The sequence below is a fragment of the Schistocerca piceifrons genome, chromosome 8 (genome assembly GCF_021461385.2).
Source record: "Schistocerca piceifrons isolate TAMUIC-IGC-003096 chromosome 8, iqSchPice1.1, whole genome shotgun sequence".
Classification (NCBI taxonomy): Eukaryota; Metazoa; Arthropoda; class Insecta; order Orthoptera; family Acrididae; genus Schistocerca; species Schistocerca piceifrons.
In genome coordinates this window covers 411811201-411831093 of record NC_060145.1, presented here as the reverse complement: position 1 = coordinate 411831093, position 19893 = coordinate 411811201, and the positions used below count along the sequence as shown (strand labels likewise).

Here is a 19893-nt window from a genome sequence, read left to right as displayed (position 1 = left end):
TGATTGAGGTATGGTATTCCAGAAAGATCGATTTTAATAACTTTCTGTTAAGCAAGTTTCTCATTACCCTCTGGTCTAATGTTATTAATAACATGTAAACAATTGTATGGCAGCAGAACAAAGTGAATCAGTTGTGCAGAAAAAAACTGTTCAGAGATGGACGAGAAAAATCGATAAGGTTGACAAATGAAATGGGAGAAGGGAAAGAGAAATAGATGGGAGGAGGGTATGGCAACCGTTGATAACGTGACAGAGATGTTGGCTTCATATTATACAGAAGGAACAAAGCTAGAATTTGTTCACAGAAAAGATACGTCAATGAGAATCTCCTCTTGATTGCGGAGTGGTTCTAAGTAACACATAGGTTACTGGGAACTTGCAGCTGAAGGCTCAAGAGCACTAAATTGTTGAAGAGAAGTGGTTCGTTAACCCCCACAGTGCTGCCATCGTTCACATTACTCTCTACAGGGATGACGAACGAATGAGAAACTTTTCGGTTCAGATTACACACGGCTTTGAAGGCTTAAGTGTGCATATTGTCACCATTGGTAACTTAAGGTGTACCCACTTCAGTGTGTTTTTTTTCCCTGTGTCCTACAGTCTTTCCGTAAACTTGCCACATAGTTTACTATGTAATATTTTCCACACACGCTCTAATTGGACCATTGTAATTATGGCACTAGGTGGACTACGTCTTTCAGTATGGACGAACCGTTTTGAATACATGCATCCATGCTTCAGAACTTTAATTGCTGCCCTGGGGAAAATAAGCATTGATGGCTTCCTATTGCCACATGTATTTATTTAAAACATACTATTGCTAATAGCTACAATTAATAGTCTTTAAATGAAGGAAATACTGCTGTATTGTCGTTCAGTACACTGTCCTGAGTCGCCAATCAAAATGTCTGCATTTATACCTCCAACACCCTGTGTAACATATCGCGTAAGAAGTTAATGTGACGTGTGTTAGAAGAGTTTTTACGAACGCCTTTGTTGCATTAGTTATTAACTGAATGTTTTTATATTCCAAATTTATGAAAGATAACTGTTCCTATTTTCAGGTATCTTCCAGAGAACGAGACTATGTGGGTATACCGAAAGTACTTTTGTCGGCCTATACCAGCAGTATTTGGGAAAAACGTAACAGCATATGGTCTGAAGTTACGCCAGTACAAATTAAAAGATAACGCATACGACACTCCTGACAAGAATCCGGATAACTCGTGCTATTGTGATGGCAAAAACCGAGATTGTCTACCGGCAGGTGTAGCAGAAGTTTCTCCTTGTTATTTCAGTAAGTCATGCACTTGAATAATCTCAGTTCCACTTGTTTTAATCACGCATTCATTTGAAGTAAAACGAGAAAATGACAATTATCAAATCAAGGAAACACTCACAGTCAGAAGTTAACGACATGAGTGTCACTCAAGTAGTTATTTAACTTAATGTGAAAATAGCCTCAGTCATTATCAATAACGCTGGGTGACGAATAACGACGGGACATATCTTCTTGACCACACCGAGTTGATATCTTGAAGCAAAGAGTTCGGTTTTGAACCTTACAGTGAGAAACTGTAAATTTACTCAAAAATAGACATCAGTCAGCTCAGATTGCCGTATGCTTTTCAGTGAGTAGCATACGAAACTGCAATTTTTCAAAGTTAGCATAATATTTCTCAGTTCAGTGATAGGCTTATTTCCGTCAGAATCAACAGCAGTCCAATAATGACATCAGTAGTTTAGATGACATGCCATCGTTCCATGCAGACGATGAAGAGACAGAGAAAGAATATGAAAATATTGAACGGGTAATTCAGTATGTAGAGGGAGATGAAAATCTAATCGTCATATGGGATTGGAATGTGGTTGTAGCAGAGAGAGTAGACGTTATGGGAGAATATAGGCTTCGCACTACAAATGACAGAGGAGAGAGACTAATAGAGTTCTGCAATACATATCAGTTATTAACAGCGACTGCTCTACTCAAGAGTCACAAGAGGAGGAGGTATATTTGTATAAGATTTTGGAGATACGGGAAGATTTTAGTTAGATGGCACCATGGTCCAGTAGAGATTTCGAAATCATATATTGGATTGTGAAGCGTACCCAGGAGGAGATATACACTCAAATCACAATTTAGCAGTCATGAAGAGTAGACTGAAGCCCAAGAGACTAGTCACTGTGTAAAGAAGTGGGGTACAGAAGTACTAAGGAATCAAGTGACACACTTGAAGTTCTCTGAGGCTATATACAATCCGATAATGAACAGTGCAGTAGGCACTACTGTTGAAGAGGAATGGACATCGCCAAAAAGAGCAATCACAGAAGTTGAAAAGAAAAACATTGGGACAAAGATGGTAACTGCCATGGTAAGAAACCATGGGTAATAAATAAAATACTTCAGTTGATCGATGGAATAAGGAAGTACAAAAATGCTCCGGGAAATTTCAGAATACAGTAGCTGAGGATGAAACAAATAGGACGTGCAGGGAAGTTGAAACGAAATGGCTGTATGGAAGATGTTAATAAATCTGAAAATAAATTATTGTCGGAAGGAAGGACTTACCAAGTATAAAAGCAAAAACCAATCTCAGTAAAATTAAAGGGTAACATTAAGAATACAACGGGAATTCCACTCCTAAATGCCCAGGAGAGAGTAGGTAGATGGAAAGAGTACATTGGAGGCCTCTATGAGAGGGAAGACTTGTCTGGTGACGTGGTAGAAGAAGAAACAGGAGTCGATAGGGAAGATATAGGGGATCCACTGTTAGAATCAGAATCTAAAAGAGCTTTGGAAGATTTAAGATCAAATAAGGCATAAGGGATAGATAATATTGCATCGGCATTCCCAATGTCAATGGAGGAAGTTTTAATCGAAAGACTATTAATGTTGGTGTGTAGAATGTATGAGGCTGGCGATATTCGATCAGACATTCGTAAAAACATCATCCACACAATTCCTAACACTCCAAGAGGTGGCAAATGCGAGAATTATAGCAAAATCAGCCTAACAGGTCATGCGTCCAAGTTACTGACAAGAATAATATGCAGAAGAATAGTAAAGAAAAATTCTGGGTCTGTTATATAACGATTAGTATGGCTTTAGGATAAGTAAAGGCACGAGTGAGGCAATTCTGACGTTGCTGTTGACAATAGCAGTAAGACTGAAGAAAAATCGAGACATGTTCATTGGCTTTATTTATGTATATGGGAAAACCATTCGACAATGTAAAATGGTGCAGGATGTCCGAAATTCTGTGAGAGATTGCTGTAAGCTATAGGGAAAGACGGTAGTGCACAATTTGTACAAGAACCTGAAGGGAACAATAAGTCTGGAAGATCAAGAATTAACTGCTCGGGGTGAGAATAGCGTCAGAGAGGGATGTGGTCTTTCGGTACTTCTGTTCAATATATACGTCGAAGAAGCAATGACGGAAATGAAAGGTTCAATAGTGGGATTCAAATTCAAAGTAAAATATATCCATGGTGAGATTCTCTGATGACATTGAGAACCTCAGTGGAAGTGAAGAAGAATTAGTTGGTCTCCTGAATGGAACGGACATTCTAATGAGTCCAGAACATGTACTGAGAGTAAATCGAAGAAACACGAAAGTAATAAGAAGCAGCAGAAATTAGAACAGTAGGAAACATGACGATAGAATTGGGGATCAGGAAGTAGACGAAGTTATGGAATCAGTTACCTAATCAGTAAAATAGCGTAAGGCGGACGGAGCAAGGAGGACATGAAAAGCAGACTAGTACTTGCAAAAATGAGGCATTCCCGGCAAACAGAAGTCTGCTAGTATCAAACATAGTCCTTAACTGGAGGAAGTAATTTCTGAGAATGTACGTTTGAAGCACAGCATTGTATGGTAGTGAGATACTGACTGTAGGAAAACTGGAACAGAAGAGAATGGAAGCCTATGAAATGTGGTGCTACAGAAGAATGTTTAAACATAGGTGGACTGACAAGATATGGAACAAGGAGGTTCTCTGCAGAATCGCTAGGGAAAGGAACATGTGGAAAACACTGAAAAGAAGAAGAGGCAGTACGATAGGACATGTGTTAAGACATCAGGGAATAAATTCCATGGTACTAGAGGCAGCTGTAGAGGATAAAAACTGTAGAGGAAAACAGAAATTGGAATACATCCAGCAAGTAAATGAGGACGTAGGTTGCAAATGCTACTCTCAGATGAAAAGTTTCACACAAGAGAGGAAATTAATGCTGAGTTGCATGCGGCTATGAAGTCCACGTTGAAATGGATAAGACAGGTCGCAGGTTAGATTAATATCCCCGGTTACTCCCATGTCGTAGCAGCTGAAAATGCTTGAGAAATATTCAGATATGATACGCATTAGTGTTATCTAATTAGTCTCATCTGTACACTCCCTGTTCAACTGTTAGGAAGTTTGTTGCTGGAGGTGTTTGTCCGATGCGAGGTTTGAAAGTGAAACGTGGACGATACACAGTTCAGACTGTGGGGGAATACATACTTTTGAAATGTGTCGCTACAGAAGGATGCTAAAGATTACATAGGAATACCATGTAAATAATTAGGAGGCATTGTGTAGAACTGGGGAGAAAAGAAATTTGTGGCATAACTTTACCGAAAGAAGGAATCAAATGGTTCAAATGGCTCTGAGCACTATGGGACTTAACTTCTGAGGTCATTAGTCTCCTAGAACTTAGAACTACTTAAACCTAACTAACCTAAGGCCATCACACACAGCCATGCCCGAGGCAGGATTCGAACCTGCGTTCCAAACGGTCGCGCGGTTCAAGACTGTAGCGCCTAGAACCGCTCGGCCACCCCGGCTGGCAAGAAGGAATCGTTTGATGGGAAACGTTCTGAGATTTCAAGAGATGATCAGTTTAGTGTTAGAGGGAAGTCTAGGGGGTCATTATAGAGAGACACCAAGATATGAATACATCGAGCAGATTCAAAGGGATGTAGGGTACAGTTGTTATTAGGAGATGAAGAGTCTTGCACAGAACAGAATAATGTTGAGAGCTACGCGAAACCCGTATTTTGAGTGGAAACAACAACAAGAGTAATAATAAGAATCGTTACTGTCTATGTCATGGAGTGTTTTTCAAATCCAATACGCATCTACTGACTGGACTCATCAATTCTTTCACAAGCGTTGTTTCTCTAATGCAACGAAAAAACATGACGTTTCCAATCAAATGGCTGACGGGAATTTTTAAGACGAACGATTCTCTGGTGGCGAGGAGTTTCGTGGATTAAATATGTAACAAACGTGTTTCAAACCTTGCGAAACTTTTTCTGCACTTCACTGCAAAATCTGTTTTGAATATTAACGCTACGAAATGACAAAGTTCCTTGAGAAAACTGCAGAGGTATCTGTCAGTTCGTATTTAATTACCAAGCTGCCTTTCGTGTTTTGCTTCTCGATGTACCGTTTTGTTTCATGTTCATGAACCAATTTTTAGCATACTTCGCCATTTAGAGGTCTGTCACCCCACAGAAATTTTTCTACACGTCTTGCATGTGCTGGATTCTTTGTTAACACATAGGTGTTCAAAACTTTAGAACGAAAGTAACTTTCACATGATGTGTCACTGGCAAGTAACATAGCTCGAGAAAAGTTGGACCATACACAGAAAGAACTGTTGGAGTGTAGTGCAGAAGGTAACTGAAGGAAATAGGCCATGAGACGAACTGAAATGACACTTTTATTAGAAGACAATGATTACACTGAAGCCACCAAGACTGATAACGGTCCTCCGGACATTACAAAAGGGTGTGTGAACACGACGGAAACCAGTGGATGCTCCGAGACCTGTCCCAGCGCGGGGCGCGTGGTTGGCAAGGAGTTTCTGTGATGGGGTGACAACTGCTGGACGGTTCTATGGTGGACGTACAGTCACGCGTACCTCGGGCCATATGGCGTCCAACTTTCTGTGCACACCTGGGAACCCTCTGGCAAAATGCTGCCGCGCTTTCATTCACGTCCACCGTCTAGTGAATATGTTATATAACTTTATTTAACTCATCAATAAGTTTTACAGAGCAGTGTATCTGACGAAACTGTTTTAAAAATTTTGTCATGTTCGCTTATAAAAATAAAACAATGTGTTATTGCCATGAAGTATTATGTCACCAATAAGGCATACAAGTGACAGTGGTTTGTTTACTCTTTCAGATGTCCCAGCTGCGATATCTAACCCCCACTTCCTGAACGGAGATGAAAGTCTTCTACAAGCTATCGATGGGCTCTCTCCAGACCAAGAAAAGCACGAGTCATATTTCTCAGTTTCAACGGTAAGACGAACTGCCCGAATACCAAGCAAACATTCAGTTTCATGATGACGTAATATCGATGAAGATATTGCATCGATAAACATCAAACTACAGTATTTATAGTTGCCTTTGATTGTGTCAGTTTATTTTATTTAATAATCGCCATTTGAACGCTAGTTTTTTACTTTTTTTGATAACTACTTTCTATTAGCAATGATCATACTGAGACCAGTCTAAGACAGACAAAAAGAATGCGCTTATAATTAGAGCGGTGCACTATGATAGGGGTTATTGGCAACAACATCTACGTGTGTGAAAATGCAACGACATGAGAAACAAACTAATAACACAGGTTAATAACATAAATTTTACCTACATTGATAGCGTCAGGCAATACGATACCTGGTAACGCTGAAGGAGAAACACAGTGCTGGACTCGTATTGTGGCACCCTCAAAGGCGTACTGTGGTTACAGCAGCTGCAAAAATCATCAGAAAAGGACGGACGGAAGTCTAAACCGTTGCATGTCTCGTCATAGTATATCGTGTCGAACCTCCTTTTGTTGGCTTACTGCAGCAACTCGACGTGGCGTGGACTCAACAATTCGTGAAAGTCCCAGCAGAAATACTGATCCTCTATGACAGTCTATAATTGCGGAAGTGTTGCAGGTGCATGATTTCGTGCACTAACTAACTTGTCGATTATGTCACACAAATGTTCCATGGGAGGCATTTCGGGCGATCTGGGTGGCCAAATCATTCTCTCGAATTGTCCAGAACGTTCTTCAAACCAGTGGCGAACAGTTGTGCACCAGTGGCATGCCACACTGACACTCATAAAAATCCCGTCGTTGTTTGGGAACATGTCGTCTATGAATGGCAGCAATTGGTCTCCACGTAGCTGAACATCAAGAGGACCCAGTCCATTCAATGTAAACACACGACACACCGTTATGGATCCACTACCAGCTTGCACAGTGTCTTGTTGACAACTTGGGTCCATGGGTTCCTCGAATCTGCGACGCACTCGCACCATACTTTTACCGCTTACAATTTTAAATTAGGACTCATCTCATCAGGCCACGGTTTTACAGTCGCCTAGAGTCGAACCGATATGGTCACGAGTCCAGGAGAGGCGCTGCAAGCGATCTCGTGCTGTTAGCAAAAGCACTCTCGTCGGACGTCTGGTGCCATTGCCCATTAGCGCCAAATTTTGCGCATAGTCCTAACGGATACGTACGTCCCACATTGATTTCTGCGGTTATTTCACGCACTGCTGCTTGTATGTTAGCACTGACAATTTTACCCAAACGCCGCTGCTCTCAGTCTTCAAGCGAAGACCGTCGAACACTTGTCCGTTGCGATAGGTCATGCTGAAATTTGGTATTCTAGGCACACTCTCGACACTGTACATCTCGGAATACTGAATACCCTAATGATTTCCGAAATGGAATTTTCAATGCATCTAGCTCCAACTACTCTAGCTCCAATTACCACTCCGCGTTCAGAGTCTTAATTCCGTCGTGCGATCATAATCACGTCGGAAACGTTTGCAAGTGAATCACCTGTGTACAAATGACTACGGCAATGCAATGCCTTTTACACCTTGTGTGCACTAAACTGCCACCACCACATCGATATCACATGACTTTGTCAACTCAGTGTATTATTACCACCAGTAAATAGTACAGTGAAATTCAAAGTATTTAATATTTGGAGAACTAATAACATACATTTACGAAGTGATACTACAGTGTGCTGTTGAAAGAGGCATAAATGTGCTGGTTGTTCGCTATGTACATCTAAAAACAGACAACGCTCTTTTAAATGCATTTAAATATGTAAGTTCTTGTCAGATATACAAAAATATTCTAATAAATGAAAATCAACAGTTTGCTTTTGTTCTACAGTATTATATTGTAGAACAAAAGCAGAGCGATGCTTTTCATTTATTATAATGTTGTTCTACCAAGAACCGACGGAAGATTCTGTTAATACGACAAAAATATTCATTATTCATGAGCTTATTTTTGGTGTATTCGTGTGATTGCGTGAGGCAAAGGTACTCGTTAAAGGAACGAACCACAACATAATAAAAAGACGTTGAAAAATGCAGAGGCTAGTGATTTGAGGTACTATTTCCAAATGACACATTGAATTCAAATGATTCTAAGCTGCTGCGAACTCCTGTGCTGATTAACAAAAGTATACTACTAGGAAGCGTGTTAATTTACATTTTAAGGTCTTGGTCTCATTTCTAAAAATTTTTAGATCATTGGAAGTGTATTGAAAAATTAACCCGTCTAACTTAATGCCCACCTTGACGTATAGTGGTTAAAGATGAACTGCCTAATTGAAGAGTTCCACTTGAGAAACAAAATTGATGTATGCATCACAATAGTTAATTAGATTACTAAAGACAGCTTACGATTTTTACGAGGTCTTTGTAAGTCAAACAGAAATGAGATTATGAATATTTCTATCATATCAAATTTATCTGAGAGAAAACAAACTGAGTAGCCCATTCTATATATAAAAAAATGTAATCCACATTTGTAACCAGTGTAGTGGCAGTACTATAAAGGCTGTTGGAAATGAGAATAGTCCTGAATTCTTTTAAGGATGAGCACCTTGTAGACTATACAGGGTGAAAAGTATTTAAACCGACAAACTCTGGGAGGTTATAGTGGACATCAAAACAAATATTTCCCTAATGACATTTTTTCCTATGAGGATTACTTAAACCGGTGGAGGCCGTATTACGCTCTTCAGTTGTTAGAGGCCTTATTACGATCTTCAGTTGTAGGCAACTGCTGTCCACCAGTGTAGTAGTGCATTGTCTCTGTTTACTAATGGGGCGATACACCTGGAGTGAGTACACTGATACGGTTGGTGCGTACTACGTAGCGCACCACAACGGACGAGCTGCACAGCGGGTTTATCAACAAGAATATCCTAATCACCGTATCCCGCATCATACGACCTTTGCTGCTGTGTACCAACGTCTGCGTGAGACCGGGCCATTTAGCAGATTACCTGGACAGGGACACCGTCGGACGGTAATAACGCTGCAATTTGAGGAAGCTGTCTTGTAGCTTCAATCAGCACTCGTATATTTGCACGTAACATGGAAACGAATCAGATGAATGTAAGAACAGTCCTTCCAGAGCAGTTGTTACGTCCGTTTCACTTACAGCGTGTCCACAACCTGGAACTAGCTGATTATCCACCCAGAGCACAGGTTTCGCAGTGTTACCTGGAACAGTCTGAAATGCATCCTACATTCCCATCCTCTGTGTTGTTTACCGATGGAGCAACGTTCCGGCGTGATGGAGTCTTCACCATGCACAATTCGCATGTTTGGAGTGAGGATAACCCACATGCCACAGTTACTAGCGCTCGTCAAGTGCTTTAGTGTGTGGGTCGGTGTTGTTGAGGACTGTTTAATTGGGCGTATCTGCTACCTAGGCCATTAAATGGCAGGCACTATTACAATTTTCTTGCCAGAGCATTGCCAGAATTGCTGGAAGACGTCCCGCTTCCTACAAGACAACGAATGTGGTTCCAGCATGACTGGGCGCCAGCACATTTCAGTCGTAATGTGCGTCGACTCCTGTACCGACGGTTCCCAGAAACATGGATTGGCAGAGGTGGTCCTGTACCATGGCCTGCTCGATCCCCAGATATGTCCCCTCTGGACTTTTTTTGTGTGGGGAGAGATGCGCAACGTTGTTTACGCAACTCCTGTTGCATCAGAAGAGCATCTGGTTGCCCGGATAGTAGCGGCTGCAGGAACAATTCAGGATACTCCAGGGGTTTTGCCCGTGTCAGACAGAAAATGATCCGAGGATGTAACCTTCGTTTACGTGTCAATGAAGGCATTTTCGAAAAATCTACTGTAACTGAAATTGGGCTGTGTTAATGTGTTGTCTCTTGGTCATAAAAAATGGAAAAGGGTTTGTTCGTTTAGTTAATTTGCCGCCAGAGAAATCTTCCTCTACCGGTTTAAATACTCATCATAGGAGAAAATGACATTAGGGAATAATATTTGTCTAGATGTCCCCTACAACCTCCCAGAGTTTGTCGGTTTAAATACTTTTCACCCTGTAGATCTGCTTGACTTGGAATTTTATGTAATTCTAAGTTGCTTTTGTGTTTAAAAGAATGTATTTTAAGTTGTGGATGAACGAAAATGCACGACAAGATTAAGCAGCAAGACTTATCTGTTACGTGATGTAATACGTACATATTACATTTTTTAACGAAATGTTGCAGGATTTGGGACTGCCAATTCAAGGAAGCTGCAAAATACAGATTAACCTCATTGCAAGAACGAGCGGCATGAAAAGTATTTCTGCTTTCCATGGCATGTTTTTACCGATAATATGGTTTGAGACGGTGAGTAAAACGATCAAGTATACTCTATAGTGTTTTGTTCACTAAATACAAGATTTATGTGTAATGAATTGTTGTATTTCACGTTAAATGTATTCATAGATTGTTAGAATATTGTCGATATTTACCGTAAACTTTGGAATTTTTCACTTAACCACCCTTCCCTCCTCCCCTTTTCTGTAGTTATCACAAAATCGTGGGTCACACTCTAACAAAGTGTAAAATATTGGATCAAAATTAAAAATTTTATGAGCACAGCATAATTTACAGCGTATTTCCTCGGCTCGTTAATTTCTACTGCTGCAGTGCGGAGTGCAGTGGCACTTTTTACCGTGACAGAATAACTGTGGTACACTTCGACTTTAAGTACTTTGATATGGTATTGTTTCCAAGTGTATACTACCGTCACTGACTAAAGCTATTGATGTCTTTCCGTTGCAGTCATTGCCAGTTTGGACTGCCAAATGTGAGATAGATTTTTGTTACACATAGTCCAGTGACAACTGCAAAAAACATTTCATAATAACTACATTTCTCAAACCACAAATTTGCAAATTATACGGAGTCAGAGAAAATTCGAGACATGCGAGGTGCGACAATAAAGTAATAAGACTGATGTGAGAAAAGAATGTTACTTACGGTTATAGTCAAGTTTAGTGTTTTTCCCTCCTGACTGCACACACTTTTTCCAGCGCTTCTGCCATTGATGGTAACATTTCTGGAACTCATCTTCTGTAATATCCTCCAAGACCCTCGTCACCGCTTTTTGGACATCTCGTGCTGTTTGAAAATGGTGTCGCTTAACCACCGTTTTGACTCTTGGAAATAGTAAAAAGTTGCATGGAGCGATATCTGGTGAATAAGGTGGCTGTGGTAGTACTAAAATTCGTTTTGAGGTTAAAAATTGCTGTACTGACAGAGCGGTATGGGATGGCGCATTACGATTTTTGGGGGCCATTATTGCACAAATCTTTCTCATACCAAGATCTTCAGTTATTATTAGACGAACCGTTTCTCGACTGATGTTCAGTTCTTCTGCAATCATTTTCTCAAATAATCTTCGAACAGATCGTACGAGTTCACGCACCCTGGCCAAGTTGACATCAGTCCGTGCGGTTGATGGTCGTCCAGTGAGGTCTTCATCTTCAACATTCGTTCTGCCTTCACTAAACATTTTATGCCAACGAAAAATTCTAACTCTAGACATAACCTCCTCTCCAAAACCATTCACCCAATTTAAGGCAAAAATAAATGGCATACCGTTGCGCAATATTATGTAGTTCCATTTTCGTGACGAGAGACACAGACAATTGTTAATTTATTACAGCACAACTCACGACTGAGCAGTTGCATCGATGTGCCGCTTTGACTAGAAGCAGCTTGTAGACCAAGGTCAAAGATATTGTGCCTACGAAAGCCTGCACGGTTGCCACATCCTGCAAAGACAATCAATCTCATTATTTTATTGTCGCACCTCGTACATTGTATTCTAATATTTACATTATAGGATATACATACCTGTCTCACAAAAGCTAATTTTTTTCAGGTTATCGGTCCTTATCCTGACGGTTTGATGCTTCTGATTAAGGTGGCGGTGAATGAGGGTCCAGTGATCCTGAAAGTACTTGCAGTACTGTTTCTCATTGCAGGTTTAATATTAGTGCTTATGATCATTTCGCAACAGTTTTATCCACTAACACACATGAAAAACAAATTCAATGCAGTTCGTTTCCGAAAGATAAGTGAAACATAATTCGAAATGTCTAAAGACTCACAGACGGAAACAATTTTAAGACTATCAACCCTCAATCCAGTACAGGGAGAGTCGCCTGTTGCAAACAAACGTTCAATGAACACAACAAGCTATTTGTGTGTTCTTCTACAGTAGCCGAGTATGAGTTGTCTCTAGTAGAACAGCATATGAACTTAGTGCTGGAGCTCACATGTGTCTCTGCCGTTTACTAAAACTAAAAATACACTTTTGCCCTCCAGTTCCAGAACATACAATGAACACCGCGCTACACTGTTTCTCAGAATCTTGAAATACCGTAGTTGAAACTGTATGTGGTAGATAAGTGAAATATCACCGTAAATACATGTGCAGTTTGATTGCAGAAATCACCGCAGCAGAAAGTAATGTTAAAAGCCTGGTTTAGTATCCCAGAGAGAAGTACACGACACTAAGAGCAAATTCACATTCAGTAAAGGTACCATCATATTATGGATTTCCCCTGCATTAGCAGAAATGTGTCTGTTTGCAGTAGCCCCTGAAGTTTTGCTGGATGCGGATAATGCAAGCAGAGACTCTGTTCTCGTAGTAATATTATAAACCGTTGTTATCAGCAGCTGCAGGCTCTAAAACGGATGCTTCGTTGCAATGTCATCCAAAATGTTAAAACAAAATGAAAAGTCTCATGTGTCTCCAGAATGATTGTCGAACAGTGTATAAGAAATACGTGAGATGTCTAACGTTGTGGTGGAAATTACTGTTTTTTTTTTAATTAACCAGACAATACCAAAGGGGGTTGGGTGGTACGTTCTCTCCACTTTTCGAAAATATTGTAATCTAGTTAGTTTCTTAATATTTTAAAATTCTGAAAAAAATATTTCTTGTTATTTAATGAATTTTTCTATCAGCTTCCATAAAGGTTTTAAATTTTTCAGTTAAACTCAAAAATTTAAGTCTCATTAGTAGATCTCACTTTCCTCTATGAAAGTCGTATCCAATATTTGCAGGTTCAGGACGTTACTTACAAACCAATAATTCTTTAAAAAGTGATTTGAGAGTAAAATTAAACAATAATGAGCGATATTGGTATTGTTAAAATTTTTGTGGTGGCCACAAAGTTCGTAACAAACGTTATTGAAAGTACACACACATTAGCTAAGAGTGCGCTAAAATTATTTCCAGCTTCTGGATCATACTTACACATCAGTACATCTTTAGAAAGGATGTTGTTAATGTAATTCAAAAACAGTTAATGTATTTTCCATATTTTTAATTTTCTTACGGTGGGTATAAAGTACCTCCCTCCCGCTGGATAACGTGTGTTATGGTAAATGCATTGACATTGTTAGGGTTAATCGAATACAACGTACTAAAACCAAGTTTTGTTAGAAAAACACTGAAATTTTTATTTTCTGATGAGAACGCTACCTTGAACCTGTTCTTATAAACCACATTAAGAATGTTTCATATTATAGCACATTTGTAAGTTGGTGAAGTAAGTAAATGACGAAAGTGTTATACAAGGAGTGTCGACACCAATTTTCGACGTATAAATACAAGAAAAATACGAGGACAATTCTACATTTATTGCTTCCAGCTCACCTGTCCTTATATCCTTTACCACTGTAGTGCTCAAACGCTTCATTTAGTACGTGTTACTAACGGATGAGAATGTCATGTAATGTCAGTGTTACAATTCCTTGCGAATTCCTGTGGCAAAACATTTCAATATGGTAAGTTGAGGCAGAGAGTTTAAAAATTAAAGGTACTGAATGCCGTTCTTCTACCATAGCTTTAGCGCCGTCCATATCTGGATCTACAAACTTATATCAAACAAGGCCATCTGTAGCTATATGTTTTCCTAAATGTACCAGTTGTTTTGGCCAAAATAACGCACTATGATGTACAACATTTTTTTTATATCACTAGACTTACTTTCGTCTTTCTTCATCAAATAAGGACTATCACCACTGTTTTCAAGAAGGTCGTCTAGCAAATGCTTGGAAATCACATTACTAATCAGCGCCGCACATTTAATGAGGTGGAGCTTCATTCCACTGTAGCATGACGTATCCAAAGCTGGCAACAGATCACCTTGAATCTAGATGGTCTATTGCTGATACCGAACAATGCTCCACAATCAATGCCCTCACCACCAACTTGCTACTTTTCTCTCTCTAGGAATATTTGCACAACAAAATGCTGTTAGTTTTGAGTTGCTGCAACCAACTTGTGCATATTTGAGGGTCTGTACACGCTTCTTACAATTTACACGGTCAAGCAAATCTTTGTTATGAGCTTGTAGCGTGAATTTGACCCTTTACAAACCGCTCAAGTCACCTCGTTTTTTCAAACACATGTGCCAACTTAAAACAAATATGGAAATTTACTGTATAATAGTTACCCATAAACAGAATGTTTTTATTTACCGGGCACACTAAGCAAGCAAAGAGTATACGAGGGTGATAATACCCAAGTCCGTACCACAGATTAAACCCAAGACAGGAAGTCAAAGAGATTTACGTGTATTTTTTCGGTCAAATCTTGGTGCGCCGTTTGATCCTATCATCTACAGACGCTTTAGCGATCCAGTCAAATGACTCCACCATAACGAAAATAAACTCTAGAAGCCAGCAATGTTATTATCATTATTTTTTATTTTAATGACACACATGCTAGTCCTCAAATGCAGAGAGATAACAGAGAAACACAAATCGGCAACCAAAACGAACTTTACATCTTTCATGACTTCACGAAGTACTAAATGGTCTCACACAGTAAGTAGATATCTCAACGGTTTGATTACCACATCATTGTATTCATTCAAAAAATAAAATGAAAAAAGTTGCAGCTTTGTAGATTTACTAAGGAGAAGTCTAATAATCTATTAGTACCAACACAGGCCTTAATTTGAGAAAGAAATTTCTGAGAATGTAGTACATTTGGAGCACAGCACTGTATGGTACGGAAACATGGACTGTGGGAAAAATGGAAGAAAAGAGGATCGAAGCGTCTGACATGCGGTGCTGCAGCAGAAACTTGGGAGGACTGATAAGGTACGGAATGAGAAGGTTCCTCGCAGAATCATAGAGGAAAGGAATACTCGGAGAACACTGAGAAGAAGGGACAGGATGGTAGGACATATGTTATGACATCACTAAATAACTTTCAACGTACTAGAGAAAACAGTAGACGCTAAAAACTGTAGAGACAGAGAGTGGAACAAATCGAGCACATAATTGAGGATATAGGTCGCGAGTGCTACTCTGAGATAAGTATGGCACAGGAGAGGAATTCGTAGCGGTCCGCATCCAATCAGCCAGAAAAACCTGTATCTTCGTTTATAATTACTTTAGGTAAGACATAACTAGTTCCTCACTTTCACCTGTAGTAAAAATAATAAAAACACGCAGACACAACAACCAACAAAATACACACAATACAACATCCACGAGACGTATGCCTAAACCCTTTACTTTCGGCACGTGTGTTCTGAATAAGTTACTCCTTTGGTGACTGCAAGAGAACAGCCAAATACTGACGCAATGTGCAGCAACGAAGCCTGTGCATTGTTGTATCTAAGTATCGGAAAATGACAACCACTCGTCAAATGTCGGCCGAAATCACTGCTTACTGAATTTTACATCTACAAAAATATAAACCGCAGAAGCATACATCTCGCTTTGGCTCTGTAAGGGAGAATTAATCTTTATATAAGGCACTGCATGGTCTTCCAGCTATAACTAGCTAAGTTAGAACACATCGTGACGTCGATGTGTTTGACACTTGCATCGGTATCTTGCAGCAATCTATATGAAGCTAACACGAGAGACAACAAAATGAAAGATGTAGCGATTGAAACCAGAGAGAGAGAAACAGAGAGAGAATAACTAGAAGTATGTGTTGTCTGAGGTAAAATGTCAGAGTTGTATTAATAATAAAGCTAGGCACATAAAATATATCTCCAATTTTCCCAGTACCGAAATTCTCTTACCCAAAAATTCCCCCAAGGTTTTAGTTTCCGCACAAGTCCCTTACCCCCACTCAAAAAAATAATATTTTTCTCCAAAATTCCGAATGAAACCTAATCTGGAGTCGCTAGAATGGAGTTGCTAGTGTAATGCGTGGAAATGATCAGCGCCCTATAGAGCAGACAGTGGAAGAAATCCATCTGAATCGATGCTTTCTTGGCTTAGGGCAACTTTTGTTAAGGCAGCTTAATAGCTGTTGAAACAATGTAGGCGCTAACAGCCACTTCTGTAAAACTATTTCCAGGTTCTCTTTGTTGGCTGTTATTTGGCAGATTGGAATCATGTGTGAGCTGAGTTTGAATACATGCTTAGGTATTTTGTATGATTCTAGAGTACAGAGATGTTTACGTCATTTAACATGTCTCCCATAGCCTCTTTATACCAATTGTTTACATGTCTATATCCACGTCCAACCTTCCTGCTCGGCCATTATGGTTAAAGTAGAACCCTCAGGTGAGTACGAGGTACAGGAGTAAAACACGTGAACCTGTAAAATCGGTACATTAAATGTATAAAATAATTGCACGATTGACTTTCAAAATTTACTTAATACCTAGTGTTTATTGACATTGTTTTTGCAGAAATTGACAGTCACAATTAAGTGACATGTCCATATATTAAAAACAGTACCTCAGTAAGGCATAGTATTATTGCGTGCAGGCACAACTTGTCACTATCTCAAGGCAGTGTTTAAAGCCGTATTTAATCAGATAGTTAACAGAGCATGTTACGACGGTACATAGCAGATCTATTGAACGGAAAGTAGCTGTAAGATACACTCCTGGAAATTGAAATAAGAACACCGTGAATTCATTGTCCCAGGAAGGGGAAACTTTATTGACACATTCCTGGGGTCAGATACATCACATGATCACACTGACAGAACCACAGGCACGTAGACACAGGCAACAGAGCATGCACAATGTCGGCACTAGTACAGTGTATATCCACCTTTCGCAGCAATGCAGGCTGCTATTCTCCCATGGAGACGATCGTAGAGATGCTGGATGTAGTCCTGTGGAACGGCTTGCCATGCCATTTCCACCTGGCGCCTCAGTTGGACCAGCGTTCGTGCTGGACGTGCAGACCGCGTGAGACGACGCTTCATCCAGTCCCAAACATGCTCAATGGGGGACAGATCCGGAGATCTTGCTAGCCAGGGTAGTTGACTTACACCTTCTAGAGCACGTTGGGTGGCACAGGATACATGCGGACGTGCATTGTCCTGTTGGAACAGCAAGTTCCCTTGCCGGTCTAGGAATGGTAGAACGATGGGTTCGATGACGGTTTGGATGTACCGTGCACTATTCAGTGTCCCCTCGACAATCACCAGTGGTGTACGGTCAGTGTAGGAGATCGCTCCCCACACCATGATGCCAGGTGTTGGCCCTGTGTGCCTCGGTCGTATGCAGTCCTGATTGTGGCGCTCACCTGCACGGCGCCAAACACGCATACGACCATCATTGGCACCAAGGCAGAAGCGACTCTCATCGCTGAAGACGACAAGTCTCCATTCGTCCCTCCATTCACGCCTGTCGCGACACCACTGGAGGCGGGCTGCACGATGTTGGGGCGTGAGCGGAAGACGGCCTAACGGTGTGTGGGACCGTAGCCCAGCTTCATGGAGACGGTTGCGAATGGTCCTCGCCGATACCCCAGGAGCAACAGTGTCCCTAATTTGCTGGGAAGTGGCGGTGCGGTCCCCTACGGCACTGCGTAGGATCCTACGATCTTGGCGTGCATCCGTGCGTCGCTGCGGTCCGGTCCCAGGTCGACGGGCACGTGCACCTTCCGCCGACCACTGGCGACAATATCGATGTACTGTGGAGACCTCACGCCCCACGTGTTGAGCAATTCGGCGGTACGTCCACCCGGCCTCCCGCATGCCCACTATACGCCCTCGCTCAAAGTCCGTCAACTGCAAATACGGTTCACGTCCACGCTGTCGCGGCATGCTACCAGTGTTAAAGACTGCGATGGAGCTCCGTATGCCACGGCAAACTGGCTGACACTGACGGCGGCGGTGCACAAATGCTGCGCAGCTAGCGCCATTCGACGGCCAACACCGCGGTTCCTTGTGTGTCCGCTGTGCCGTGCGTGTGATCATTGCTTGTACAGCCCTCTCGCAGTGTCCGGAGCAAGTATGGTGGGTCTGACACACCGGTGTCAATGTGTTCTTTTTTCCATTTCCAGGAGTTTATATTCATATAACGTGTATCTATTGACGCATTTATTAATGAAGCAGTATACACTGGTCCTGCCGTTCTAACTGAAAGACTTCAGTCAAATGCAAGTTTACACACTGACAGCAATCGCTGTAACTTGTAAGCCTTTCACTTTTGTACCTGGCTATCCGTCTTCTAAATTAAATCTGCCCTTTGACAGCGGTCGCTATTGCTAGCCTGCATTCGAGGTCACCATTTTTATAAGAATCTTAAGTAAATCTTGAATTCTGAGAAAACTTAATAAAAAGGTGGCCCTGTCATTCTTGTACTCAATTAGTGATGGGTGATTAACGTATACCAACACAGATTTAATCTCATAAAATATAGCATGAGTTTATTGATCATAAAATAGAACAGTTAACACAAGTTAAATGAGATGACGAACGAAACAAGAATAGTTGGCAACACAAGTAGAAGCAACAAATAATTAGCACCTCACTGGATGCCGTTTGGTTGGCAGAGCTAAGGTTTATCTGTGTAATCTATTTACTCTGGCTCAGAACATGACTAAGAATTGTGACATTATCTAATGCTGAATAAACTTTGATGGATTCATTCTACGCAGGAGATACACTACGTTGATGCAGCTGAAAATTACTGGCGATTCTTTCTGTTTGCCCTGACAAGCTGGAGCAGCAATGCTGTACCCCTTTCTTGATGCCCAGTGCTGTCTCAGGTGACGGTCGTAGCGCAAGTGTAGGCAGAGTAGCGATATGCTACGTCTGTAATACGTTATCGTAGGCACGAAATACCCAAAGTCGTAGGCAGTCGATCTGACAGACAGATTGCAATTGCTTTTTGATAAAGCCTGAAACGCCCGCTAAACCCGCTGGGAAGAACAGGTAATAGGATTGTGAAATGGGCCAAGGGTTGAGATCTGTTTCAGCTTCTAATTCTCATTTATTGTAATTTAGTAACTCTTTCACAGCTGAAGGCGTCGAACAAGAAATCTTAACAAGATAAAATCCAATGAAGATAGCAATAAAATGATTAAAAAAACAACATATGTGTACAAATGGCTGAGTGCCACAATTAATTTCCAAAACTTTAGAATATATTACCATAGACCTTTAAAGGCAGAAGGCTAACCAAAAATTTTAAAAAAGAGAAAACAAAAAAGTCCAGTTAAGATAGCAATAAAATAATTCAAGACACAAAATGCAAAATATACAAGGTGCAACACAAATATGAAAGTTCCTGGCAGATTAAACCTGTGTGCCGGACCGAGATCTGAAGTAGGGA

General features: G+C 40.7%; 1 protein-coding gene across 4 annotated transcripts in view; it reads left to right on the top strand.

Moving 5' to 3' along the window:
- LOC124711436 (sensory neuron membrane protein 2-like) overlaps window positions 1-13963 on the top strand; it is a 236065-nt gene extending 222102 nt beyond the window's left edge. For all 4 annotated transcript variants that reach the window (XM_047241509.1, XM_047241510.1, XM_047241512.1 and 1 more), the window contains 4 exons: window positions 1065-1297; window positions 6175-6293; window positions 10547-10669; window positions 12213-13963. In XM_047241509.1, the coding sequence (XP_047097465.1) occupies window positions 1065-1297; window positions 6175-6293; window positions 10547-10669; window positions 12213-12419 (682 nt within the window). In that variant the 3' untranslated portion in view covers window positions 12420-13963. The remainder of the gene's footprint in view (window positions 1-1064; window positions 1298-6174; window positions 6294-10546; window positions 10670-12212) is intronic.
- Window positions 13964-19893: the final 5930 nt, after the last annotated feature.